Source organism: Epinephelus moara, chromosome 24 (assembly GCF_006386435.1).
Source record: "Epinephelus moara isolate mb chromosome 24, YSFRI_EMoa_1.0, whole genome shotgun sequence".
Classification (NCBI taxonomy): Eukaryota; Metazoa; Chordata; class Actinopteri; order Perciformes; family Serranidae; genus Epinephelus; species Epinephelus moara.
In genome coordinates, this window is record NC_065529.1 from 18,118,193 (window position 1) to 18,130,974 (window position 12,782).

At 42.5% G+C, this 12,782-nt stretch overlaps 1 protein-coding gene across 1 annotated transcript in view; it reads left to right on the forward strand.

The window, feature by feature from the left end:
• The first annotated feature begins 111 nt into the window (after positions 1 to 111).
• LOC126386080 (synaptoporin-like) overlaps positions 112 to 12,782 on the forward strand; it is a 32,455-nt gene continuing 19,784 nt past the window's right edge. The window contains exons 1-2 of the mRNA XM_050038204.1: positions 112 to 233; positions 363 to 428. Of these exons, the coding sequence (XP_049894161.1) occupies positions 216 to 233; positions 363 to 428 (84 nt within the window). The 5' untranslated portion in view covers positions 112 to 215. The remainder of the gene's footprint in view (positions 234 to 362; positions 429 to 12,782) is intronic.

A 12,782-nucleotide genomic window follows, 5' to 3' on the forward strand; every position in this document is an offset into this window, starting at 1 on the left:
CCATGGCAAATGTAATCCCCCCCCCCCCCCCCTCCACCCACCCCCCCCTCCAAAAGAAAAAACAACCCGAAGAGGACTCGGGTTTCTCCGGTTGAAGTCGGAATCAGAGCCGAGAGCCCTTCGCGCGACAGACGCATCAATCGGGTCTTGGCTTGCGGTTTGAGATTGTTTACATCCAATCAAACAAGTAAGAAAGAAAGTATCCTCCTGCTGAGATGGACAGCGCTGATCAGGTGAGTAAATCAGCGAATGGCGGGATCATTTGGACTCAGACATGTTTGTGATTACCTGCTAAATTGGCCAATGTGTCGTTAATTGGTGATAAAAATGAGAGTGCTTTTATCCTTTGTGTCCTCGTGCAGCTTGCATCTGCGGGGACGTTTCAAGTGCTAAAATTACCTCTGGGATTTATCCGTGTTTTGGAATGGGTGAGTTTGATTTTCTTTTTTCCCTCTCCTTTATCTGCATGCAATAACTTAATTATGCAGCGTTAACACATCAATGAGTTACATAATGTAGGATGTGATGAGTGTCCGTGTGTGGTTTGTATGTTTTTCCTACACTGACTATCTGATTCTGACTTGATTCATTCCTGCATCTCTCTGGTGCGTCTTAAACTTTATCACATCTGTTGGCTTTTGGTGCCCGCTTAGTGGTGTTTGTCACTTCCACACGGTGAGGGGGACCTTCCCCTGCAATCATCTCTGCCATGATCCGTTTCACCGTGACTAAATGGCTCAAGTTTATGTAAGGATTTATTGCTCCGTGAGAACTACACGCCAGGGGAAACCGCTGTGTAGCTTTTCAATTATGCGTATTTTGGATGCGTTGTGCCAACCCTGTGCGTTTTGCGCCAGTCCCCCCCACCCAAAAAAAATGCCCCATTTTACTCCAAGTAAAATGATATAACAGGCATCAACAATAAGAACGGGGTGTCCTAGCTCTGACTGAATCAGAGCTTTACTACCTCTTTCTGTCTGGGTGCCGTTTGTAGTCTGTGTGTATTGTACAGTGCAGAGGAGCCTGAAGGCAAAAAGAGATAAGTGATTTTCTTTGATGTGAGTTTAGAGAAATTACTGTAGCCATGAGGGTATTCAGCTTGTGCACAGATATGATGTTCGTGTGTGTGAGAGTGTGTGTGTGTGAGAGAGAGAGAGCTTGTCTTTCCCACTTTTATAAATGCCATCAAATGTGCAGAGGATCCTCAAGCAGCAGAGCACATCCATAATAAAAATCAAATGAAAACAGATTTTTGTGACATGCAAAAGGGTAGATGAACCTCGCCCGCCCTCACTTTCATCAGACATGTGACACCTTAGCTGTGATAAGGCAGATGTCTATCAGTGAGGTGATCTCCCCAGTGCGTCCCTTTCGGCTGTTTGCGTGTGACCAGATCCACTGTGATATTTGTGGGCCAGAGCCAAAGAACAAGCAGATGATCCAAAGCACCATCTGTATGATTAAGATAACACTCTGTCATAGCCCTCTCTGTGTGTCTTATTGTTACTCTATGTGTGTGTGTGTGTGTGTGAAGTGGAGGGTAGCATGTGATGGTGATGACTGCACACTGTAACACTCCTGTAACATCTGTATTGATCCAAGGATCACCTGCCAGTGTTAAAGGTTCAGTGTGTAGATTTTACATGTTTCTACAGTAGCCCAGAATTGACAAACACTGGCTCAAGATAAGGCCATTTGTGTTTTTGCATTGGCCACTGTAATCGGAAAACCACAGATTTCTTAACGTCAAGCTGCTTTATTCAGTGTTTTTACTGGTTTAAATCACCTGGTCTGTTAGTTGTGGAGAGGGGGAGACCACTGTGAATAATTTGGCTCACTATAAAAAACTTCTGAACATCTGGATCAGAAAAAGGTGAGCACACATTAAGGTTTTCCATTTCCAGGGTGTACAAAATATAAATGCAATGTGTTAAAGCATCACTTTGTTCACTGATCTAAGTTAACCATATCTGTAAAATTAATTAACTTTTTTTTGAAGGAAAAAGGTCTAAAAAGACCATTCATTGTCATTTTTACTATGATGTGATTTCAGTGTTAAGATTCCTCATCCATTCGAATGGGCAGAAAAAAAAATCCCATACTAAAGAGACCGAATCAGAAAATTTTTTTTGCTGATGAATTGCGAGTGCATTTAGAGTAGAAATCCACCTTTACAACATTTTTGTGTGTGTGTGTGTGTGTGTGTGTTTGGAACATAATTGGGTTCTGAACGGGTTAAGTTATCAGAGAACAAAGGTCAGCACACATTAGCAGGTGCTGGACTAACGGACACTCTACAATGAGCTGAACAGCATCACAGAAACACTGATTTGTAACGTGAAACTGCTATATTCTGTGTTTTTACCAATTTAAATCCTGGCGTCCATTTGTTTTCGAGTGGAAGAGGCCTCTGCAAGTAATTTGGCCTCTGGCAAAAACCTCCTGAACAATGAACACTGAAGGAACTCCAACCCGGAGAAGTTTTAGCTGGTTTCAATCTGCAGCCCTTCACTGGTAGATGTCACTAAATCCCCCTACATCTTACACACTGTTCCTTTAACAGATGGGTATGGGATCCTGTGCAAGCTACAATTAATTTGACATTTTTTCCCTCCTCCCTACACACACACACACACACACACACACACACACACACACACACACACACAAACACGACGAGGACAGGCTACCAACACACCTTCATAACACCATTATAAAAGTGACCTTTTCCTTGCTGTGCCCCCCCACTCACGACTGAAAACAGGGAAACTTTTCCAACTTCTCTGCTGGCCAGTGGGCTTATAAAACATGCAAAAAATTCAAATTATGACCTGAGTATTCTGATTTATTCTGCAACACCTACAGTGGTGCAGCTGTGTGGTTAGGCTGTCCCTCTCTAATACCACAGAGGGAAGGGATCTCCACGAAGCCTCAGTTAGTCTCAGAATGATCTCACATTTTCAGCCTCCATCTGGAGTGTAAATGATGTAACTGCTGTTTGCCCTCATTTGTCCCCTGGTCACTCTCCGACTCCAGCTCCGTTCTGCTCCAGCCTCGAGAGACTCTGACAGTGACAAGTAGTTTTAGTTAGGACTATGCCCAATGCCAATGTTTTAACAACCTGACAGCTATAGTTATAGTAAGGGAAAGACCATAGTTATGGCAGCTATACTATGGATACATATTGTATGGTTAGGGTTAGGCAACTTAAAACACTTGGTTAAGGTTAGAGGGCAATACATTCTCACTCTCACCTTGTCATATATTGACGTTTGGTTTCCACATCCACATGTGTCGTGCAAGGTAGGGTGTGAGGGTTGGTTGTTGACATTCTGGGACACCATGTCAAGTTCTGCCTGTTACATGTATTGTCTTCTTTCAAGATACACTTCTGTTTTAACAGGAAATTTAACGTTTACATATAGTCTCACACTACGTCGGTACAATGCTGCAAATTTACATTTTCCAGCCATGTATCACGCCAACATTAAGGGCGCCTTTTTTCATTGGTTTCCGACACCGCAAGTCACTGCCCAAATGCCGGATTTCGATGACTTTGGAGTGAGACTGGGCTCTTGGGAGAGACTGTGGTTAAGATTCATAAAGATGCAAGTTTTAATTGCAGCTTTGTGATGGAACGCAAACTCCAGTCTCCCATATGATAATCAGATATGTTGTCACATAAAGACCACACTTCGTGGTCTGAATGTTGGATTTTGATAGATAGAAACAGTGAGGTGTGCAATATGGATGTGATTCCTAAGGATACTGGGCTGGGTTTTTCAGACCATTGTTGAAACAGTGACCTCCTTTCAACCTTCAATACACTCACCTGAAGTTGAGTCTCTTTAAACCTGGTATTAACATGTGCTTTAGTGATCCAAACAGCTAACCAACCAGCCAAACATCCTCCAGCTGACCTCTTGTGTTCATATTTTGTTTTTTGTTTTGTTACTGCCAACTTCACTTATGCTTGAGGGTCAAAGGGCCCTGTGTACAGTTATTACTCTAGCTAGCTGCTTGCTAGTCACATTGTATCGATACAGCGGATATCGCCGTCATTCAACATGTCTCCTTCCACAGGGAAAAGGTAAAAACCGATAATCACACAACAATTCATCCAACTCTTCATAAATTGGGATTAATTGGCATTTACACTTCAGAAGATAGGTGGTCAAATGCATCTGCGACCACCTCAGCGATTGGTTTGAGTGATCAGATCACAATGTGTTATGGTGTTCGTTTACACTTGTGATTGGAACACCTCAGACGCATGTTAATACCAGATTTAACAGGGTTTTAGAGTGACATGGCAATCACTTGTGAAAAACTGTGTCAGCCACTGTATGGTCTGACCTTTTGACAACCATGCCTCATTATCAGAAGACCTGCTGTGAATTTCTTCCCACATTATGACACCAGCAGAAACACGTCTGTCAGTTTGGTTTGTTTACACACCCTCAGGCATAAAAGGCTGCACTTCAGGCAGCCGTTGACATTTACTTTGCCGATGATAATGAACCCTTGACCGTATGGCCGACTGGTCTTGTGGACAAACAGTACTGTAGGTTGTTTAAAGGTTACGTTAACTTGAGTCAAGATAGTTGCAGCGGACTAGTAAGTTTTCCTGCATCTTCAGTCAGCACTGGGTCTGTACAAGGATGAGGGAAATTTATAATCAGCCATGTCTGCAGGAGATTCTAGAGGATGGTTTTACGGCTCTGTGTGTGTGCGTCTGTGTGTATTTTTGTGCATGCAGGCTCTTGGCCTGTTTGGCACACTGTCAGTGGCTGGCATATTCTGCTCCAAACAGCTGTAAGGTCCCCTCCTCTCCACCATGGACCAACTCATGCAGAAGCTGTCCTTTGAGATGTGCCCAAACTCTTCACTGCGTGTGTGTGTGTGTGTGTGTGTGTGTGTGTGTGTGTGTGTGAGAGAGAGAGGGAGAGAGGGAGAGAGAGAAGGAGGAAGAGAGCAAAATTGTGCAGTTGATTGAGCACATGATGCAAATGATATACATGCCTTTTTTATGCACTGGTGCATCATCATGGCTGTTGTATCATCTCACATGGGGCAATTTTACAAGTACTGTATCAACTCAGTGGCTTCCTGTACTACAGCAGAACTCAGGCTGATGAGTCACAAAGAGTGAGTCCATCATGAGGCTAATTTATGAGTAAGGGTCCTCCTCTCGTCCAAAACCCAGAACTGACCCACTGTCCTATGATGTCATCTTCCGTACTTTACTGTATGCCATTTTAGTTTGCCTGGGGCAGAGCACAGTGTTTCTTCGTGTGTGCAAGATAAGGCTGTGCCACAACAAATTACTTGTCACAGGGGTTTTATTATTGCTTGGGCCTGACTAGGTTTTACTCAAATATAAAATACATCGAGAAAATGTCCAGGAAGTATCTTTCATGTGACCACTTTGTCCCACCCCCTTAGTTACTGTTGCTGTGCCTGTCTGGTTTTCCTCTTTCACACAGTCAAGCAGTTTACAAAGTAAACACGAGCAGATTCACCAGTTAAAATTCTCAGTAATTTTTTAAACAAGTGGTTGAACAGGCTTCTCATGTGTAGCCAATGTAATGTAAAATCTGTGAACATATTATAAATATAGTGTACACTTAAACTGATGTTGATTTGTTAAAGATATTCATATTTTTATGTGACTGAAGTATGTTTTGCTGCTGTCCCCATACGCAGTCACCAGACTCCTTTGACAGAAAGGCAAATTTGTCGGAAGAATGGCAAAACGTCTTTTCCTCAGAGAAACTCCAAAGGGGCATACTCTTGTTCTTGATTAATTGTTGTTATTGACTGTCCTTTGCAATAACTTCACTTATTGCCGCTCATTATTACCACTCGCATTATTATAGCAAAAAAAATCCCCTGCAACCGAAGAACCATTTTCCTCATTGACTACCAAAGACATCTGTAAACAAGGTCAATTATGACTCAGTAAACCTGGAAGCTAGAAACTTAATTGCGCCACGCAAACAGTTCCAATGGACTGAATAGATACCATCTTGGGGTCCGATATCTAATTTATGTATTATTATACATCTATGGCTTTGACCTGGAGGAAAGATATCAGTTGGGACAAAGGATTTAATCAGGCAAACATATATTTCTGCAGTCAGAAGTACGCTGAAATCAAGATCTGTCTGAATATTATTACCCCGGTTGAACCACTAGTGGCATATCGTCAAAAACTATTCGATCCAGGCATCATTCCCATTGTGGTGCTTTCAAAGCAAGCAACAGATATAAATAGAAACACGCTGTTCGATAAAAGCTCAGCTCACAACGGCAGTGCTGCATCACATTTCCCTACTGTGGGACCAAAGGATGATCTAAACTTATATTATTTTTGTAAATGGAGCCTGAAAACACAGAAGAGTCAAACTGGTACTACATACGTTGGCCATTGTGAAAGTAAATATATGGTTCCTATAATTAGGTTCATTCCAAAAAAGCATGAAATCAAAGTCTTACTCTGGATTATGTGGACATCTTTTGTATTGTAAAGATATTACATATTGGGAGTGGAACCCTAATCTTCAAACACTAGGACGAATACTGAACACTATTTATTTTCACTGGGAACTTGAGTGAGATGGGACAGAATCATTCTGTAGTTACGCAAATACAGCAAAGCCTCACATGAGTAAAATACACCACAGATTAAACTGATTTTGAATGCAGCAGGATTGGCAAAATTAGATGCATGGTGTCTTTGGAAAAACAATCTCAGTTCCTCCTCTCACTCACTTTTTGTCTTTCTCTCGCTGCCTTTTCGTCTGTCACATTTTGTGTTATTTCTTCATTGACCTATCACATCAGTAATGTGTTACAGTGTAGTTCCTGACAGATTGCTGCACAGTGTTCATGGTAAACATTTGTGCAGGAGCATAAGCACACACGCACACACACACACCAAAGGAAAACAAGTGGAAGGACAGAAATGCAGATAGGTTGATGACAGCTGCTGACAGATATCACAAGAGACTTGCCAGGTCAAAGCACTAAAATCACTCAGTTCTCTTTGACAAGGGGACACGGGGCTGGATGAAAAAAGCCAACTCTTTAAACACTTCAAAAGATGGCATTAAGCTTTTACTATCCATTGAAATGCACATCTCAGTGTCATGACATCTATTTGGGTTAGGCAGGTGAATTAGAGCACCACTGAAAATTCTTAAATTCTCAATCACAAATCTGTCAACTCTGACCCTCTAATGTCTCATATCATTAGAAGTTTTACACCTGATGATCTCTTAACTCGGATCTGAAAAGGTCATTGTACATTTTAAGGCATTTTTTGGTCCGTATGTTTTGAAAAAAAAAAAATCAAATCTGTGATTTAATTCAACAGAAGCTGTTGCAATGCGCAACATTTGTTCAAAGATCCTGAGAACTCTTTTCATCACAAACCTCTGGATGGATGTTTTTTGTCTATTGTTTGAAATGATATTCCAGTAAGTATGTCTGTTTAAGTTGCTGTTTGTCTTTAGGAAACTCAAATCTGGGATGCACTCAAAGAAAACAGGAGGGTTTTTACACTAAACTCAGTCCTGGGCCCTGCAGCTAACTAAGTTACACTAAAGCAGGGGATCCTTGACTTTTCAGGGCTTATCCTGAACAACGTTAAACTCATCCAAGCCCACAGCACACGTGTGCATGTTTAAAGGTCCTGTGTGTGTGTGTGTGTGTGTGTGTGTGTGTGTAAGATTTAGGAGGATTTAGTGGCAGCTAGTGGTGAGGACTGCAGATTGCAACAAGCTGAAACTTCTCCTGGTTAGAATTCCTCCACTGTTCATTGTTCAGGAGGTTTTTACTGGAAGCCACATTTTTCTGCAGAGATCTCTCTCTCTGCAAAACAAATGGACTCGGTGATTAAACCAATAAAAGCACTGAATAAAGCAGTTTCATGCTACAAATCAGTGTTTCTCTAACCCTGTTTGGTAATTAGCAGGTGGGCCCAGCACCTGATTATGTGTGCTCACCTATTTTTCTGATCTAGATGTTCAGGAGGTCTCCTCCCCTCAAAAACAAATGGACCTGATGATTTAAGCCAGTAAAACACTGAATATAAATTTTAAAGAAAGCAATGTGCTTAGTATTGATACTTGATACCTTTATAGTATTGACTGAAATAACCCAGTATCAAGTAATATCAAAACTTCTTCAGTCAAATGATACCTGCATTTGATCCTTTTTGCACCAGGGGTCTGCTCCCAGACTGCTCTGACTCCCCACCAGATCAGCAAACTTTCTGTTGCAGCCGTCTTTAAAGCTGCTCTACTCCTGGCAAATGGTCAGTTTAACGTCTGCCCGGTTTGCAGGAGCTGACAAAGTTCACATCCAACACCAAACTGTTCCAACAAACTCACACTGACGCTGAAACGGCTAACCCCAGATTTGCTTCATTTGTGTTTGTCTGTGCTGTGTCCATGAATTTCGTACCTTCCTCTTATATGATTGCTGCTTATGGCCTGACACTTGGTCACTACCTTTTTATAAAAATCCCAACCTCATCTGCACGCTGTGCCCAGGAGCATCCTGAACACAGCAAAATAAGAAGAAAAGGCAGAGGGCAGAGTCTCAGCAGATGATTACACCACTACACACTTCTTGTGGGTTTTAAGTGGTGACTGAGAGGGATTATTTTTGCATGAGTCCATACATTGTTTTTTCAAGGAAAGCCTGCACAGTATACCTTTAGGATAAGCTGGGTTTTAGGGTTGTGGAGGCTGGTGAGCTCCTTGGATGTGACGTGGCCTTTATTGACCGTCAGGTTGAAGCTGGCCCTCTGTGTTCCTCTCAACAATGGTCTGCCTTCTCTAATACAGGCAGGGAAAGGTTAGTCTGTCTTCTCCTGTAGGTGGACATGTCTACTCAGACAATACATCCCACACACACATTGTACATGGAAGAGCGCGGTTGTCGAGACAATATGTGAATGGACATAAAGAGCATAAAGAAATGCAAATGTCACATAGACACACTGTATCATTATTATTATTACAAAAAAAACAATCAATCCTACGCTTCACATGCTGTTTGTCATAGACAGCCTGAGACAAGCAAATCCAGTAATAAAACACCATATTAACACAAAAGCCCTACTACTGTGTGTCAAATGTTCACACTTAATTCTAGCCTGGACCTCTGATATTCCCTTCTAGGGAGGCTTTCACATCAGGGACCTGGATCAGTACATTTGAACACGTGTGAACATTGTGTACTGTACGTGGGCATGGTACAGCGATCTATGCCAGGGTGCACTTGACAAGGTGGTCTCGAGTACAGTTCATGTGTTCTTGGGTACAGTCCGCATCAGGTGTGAAAACCAACTTTACCAAACACCATTTTTCTGCCATGGTTCGCGTCCTGTAGGCGATATTTTTGTGGGCGTGTTACACCAAAACCTGTTTCCCCCCGGCAATATTTTTGAAAGCGCACCGTTGCTGTGGCACCGCCAAGAACGATTGTGATTGGTTGAAAGAAATACAAGCAGCCGGGGCGTTTTTTTCTCCAATCTTAAAGTGAGAGTCGGCCCAGCCAGACCTTTCTTTTCTTGAGAAAGGTCTGGTGAGTGAGACTAGGGATCCTGCAATAGACCCGAGTAGGTAAAGCTGCAGCTTGAGCAGCTACGTGACCCACCCACCCACTGGCTACATGTCAGTCTAAGGTCAGCCCCTGCACCCCTTGTTCTGGAAGCGGAAGCCCCGACAAAAACGCTAACGATTAGTTAGCTTGTAAATATTAGGTTAAAAGAGACCCGGTTATGGTTAGGGTTACATCTTGTTACTTAAAAAGTGAATCATGTTGTCATGTACAATGAATTACATAGTGGATTACTGCTACTTCTACCTTTATTCACTACACTGTCACATTCTAGCAGGGTTCAGATAGCTGTCGTGATGGTGGGTTTTTCTTGAACTAGTGGTGGATGCAGTTTATAGATGTGTCTCCATAGAGCTGCAGGGATGACATTATTTTGCAAACTGACACAGTTAACATCGCCTTGGTTCCCTTGACAAAACGCCTCTGGGATTTTTCCATTGGATTTAAGAAAATTGAAGAAAAAAGCTCTGTAGCAAACAAGAGTTTATGATACTTACACATGTTGATAATCTTCACAAAGGAACACCACTTTTGTGATTTTTGAATCCTAACTGGAATTGCAGTTGTCTTATATCAAAGGAGAGGACCCAAAATGATTTCAAAGAGTGATTGTTTATGTTTATTTCTGCTGTGAAGTTGGGCATTTAAAAATGGGGATTTACTCTTGTTTTGGAGCCAGCCTCAAGTGGCCATTCACGGGAGTGCAGTTTGTGGCACTACCACATTAGCTTCATTTTTCAGACTTGGAGGTTACTGCTTGATGAAAACGCCCTAGAAGTGAGACAAAGGGACTGACATAGATTTGGATGATCTTTAAAATCTTGTGAGGACATTTCCTCCTTGCTTGTATAAACCCAGCACGACACACACACACACACACACACACACACACACACACACACACACACACACACAGTGGTTGTATTACATTTCCGTTGGGTGCCCCCAGCTTAATAAGTGCAGTGACTGTCGCCGCAGGGCACAGGGGCTGGGTTCCAGCTAGGTCACCTGACTAAGTAGCCATGGAAACCCCATGGGGGGAAGAGGAGCACCAAGAAGAGACACTGTTACAAAAATAAATGGAGATTTTCTGCCTGCTTGTGGTCAGTCAAGCTTACAGAGGGAGAGAGCGGAGAGATAGTGGGAAAGATGAATCTGGGCTATGCAGGGCACAAAGCGCTCCCCGTGCAGGAAGGGATTAGCCACCGCTAAATGAGCTACTGATTTTGTTCTGTGGTGCTGCCACTGAAGCAAAGATCAGACAGCTTTCACATGAAGGCTTGTGGTCGTCGCTTCTTTGTGTAACCTCTGTAGTCAGTGAAGTAGTTGGGGTTTTTTCTCACTAATGTAGCAGCAAAGATCAGTATCATCTGAGCATAAGCACATCTGTATGATGAGCAAGAAAAAAAACATTTGTCCTATGTGTGGAATTAAGGATGTCATAGTAAATTGGCAAGATGACTGCTAAAGAAAAGAAGCATTTTCACAATGTTTGAGTGAATGAAAAACAATAAAATGACAAAATTAGTATTTTTTTCCCCAATTCCTCAACAACAGTATGTCAGTTAGGGTGATGTCCCTCCATCACTCTTATGTCAAAGATCAGTTTAAATGTTCTTCAGTCTCGCCCTGCTGTGCTTCCATTCCTGAGTCCTTGTTTTGTACTCAACTAGCTGGCGTAAAATTGCTCATGTTTGCACACTGGCGGACTGCAGCAGCGAGAGCAAGTGAGACTCTGTGTGTGTGTGTGCATGTGTGTGTGTGTGTGTGTGTGTGTGTGTGTGTGTGCGTGCGTGTGTGTGTGTGTGTGGACTCTGGCTGTTGCTTCTGCCTGAATGGAGAGAGGGAGATATTTTTACTCTACGTTCACATACATACACATTGCATACCCACATCCAGGTCCTTAAACACTCAGATAAAGGCACACATGCACAGAGATGTCACACACTCTGAGGCACACATGCAGCCATGCACACACACAAACACGGGCACATGAATTGAGAAACTGTATGAATACGCAAGCATGAATTCACATGTCACAGGCCACAGTAGCATATGACAAATTGCCAGCCTAAAAACAGCTAAATGCATAAAAGCGGAAGGGAAATGATTTATGTGACATAATTTATTACCTCACTTGCTTTTGTGGTTGTTTAACATGTTCCTCAGAGTTTTTGTACATGGGGAAGGAGACATGCTGTAGTAGCTCAGAAATAACAGCAGTTCAAGGTCAAACCTAGGTGATTGAACAGACCAGGCTAACTTAACCAGATAGAGGTTAGGCAGAGCATCATCGATCTGTGGATCAGGTGGGTACGGGCTCCAGGTTCCGGGGTTCAGGTTCAGGTGGCTTGAATCAAGGGCACGAAGCAACACTGATGGTCTGGGTGGGAACGAACCAAAAAGGGCTGGTGTACTCTCATCACCCCACCCCCTTCTGTGGAAACAATCCAGCATCCCATGTAGATGGTAACAGTGTACACAGAGGAAGTCCAAATTTCTTTGTGAAACAAACCGGTTGAAATTATTAACATTATGCTGAAGAGTTGCTGTGTAGTTAGTTGCAATCCAAAAACACAGATCTCTAATTTGTTCTCTTGCTATGTCCTAAAAAAGACAGAAGGGCTTTGTTTCCAAGCTATGGAGTGCTGCAGAGATAACGTTTTTCTGTAGGCTGACGCGGAAGTTAGTGTTGCCCTGGTCCCCCCGTCAAAAAGCCTATGGGATTTTTCCATAGAATTTTGGATCATTGCAGGAAAAGAGCCCTATGGCAAACAAACAACAAGATGATCTTGACAAATCAACACCACTTTTATAAGTTTTGAAGTCTATAAGTGCAATCACCAGAAGTAAAAAGCTAACATTAGGCTATAAACTAACTATATCAGGGTTTCATGTCTTAACATCGCCACTATAACAAGGCTGTAAGACCTTGTTTGGTGTGTTGATGTTTTGTAGTCTCATTTAGCCACTTGGTAGCAACCACCTTTTTAAAGACACATCAATGCTCCAAAATTCATCAGCAGGGTATTTACTGATATGTTTTATGTCGTGGAACAAAACGTGAAAGTTTCTTAAGGGGACAGTGCACCCAAAAATGAAAATTCAGCCATTATCTACTCACCCATATGCTGATGGAAGCTCTGGTG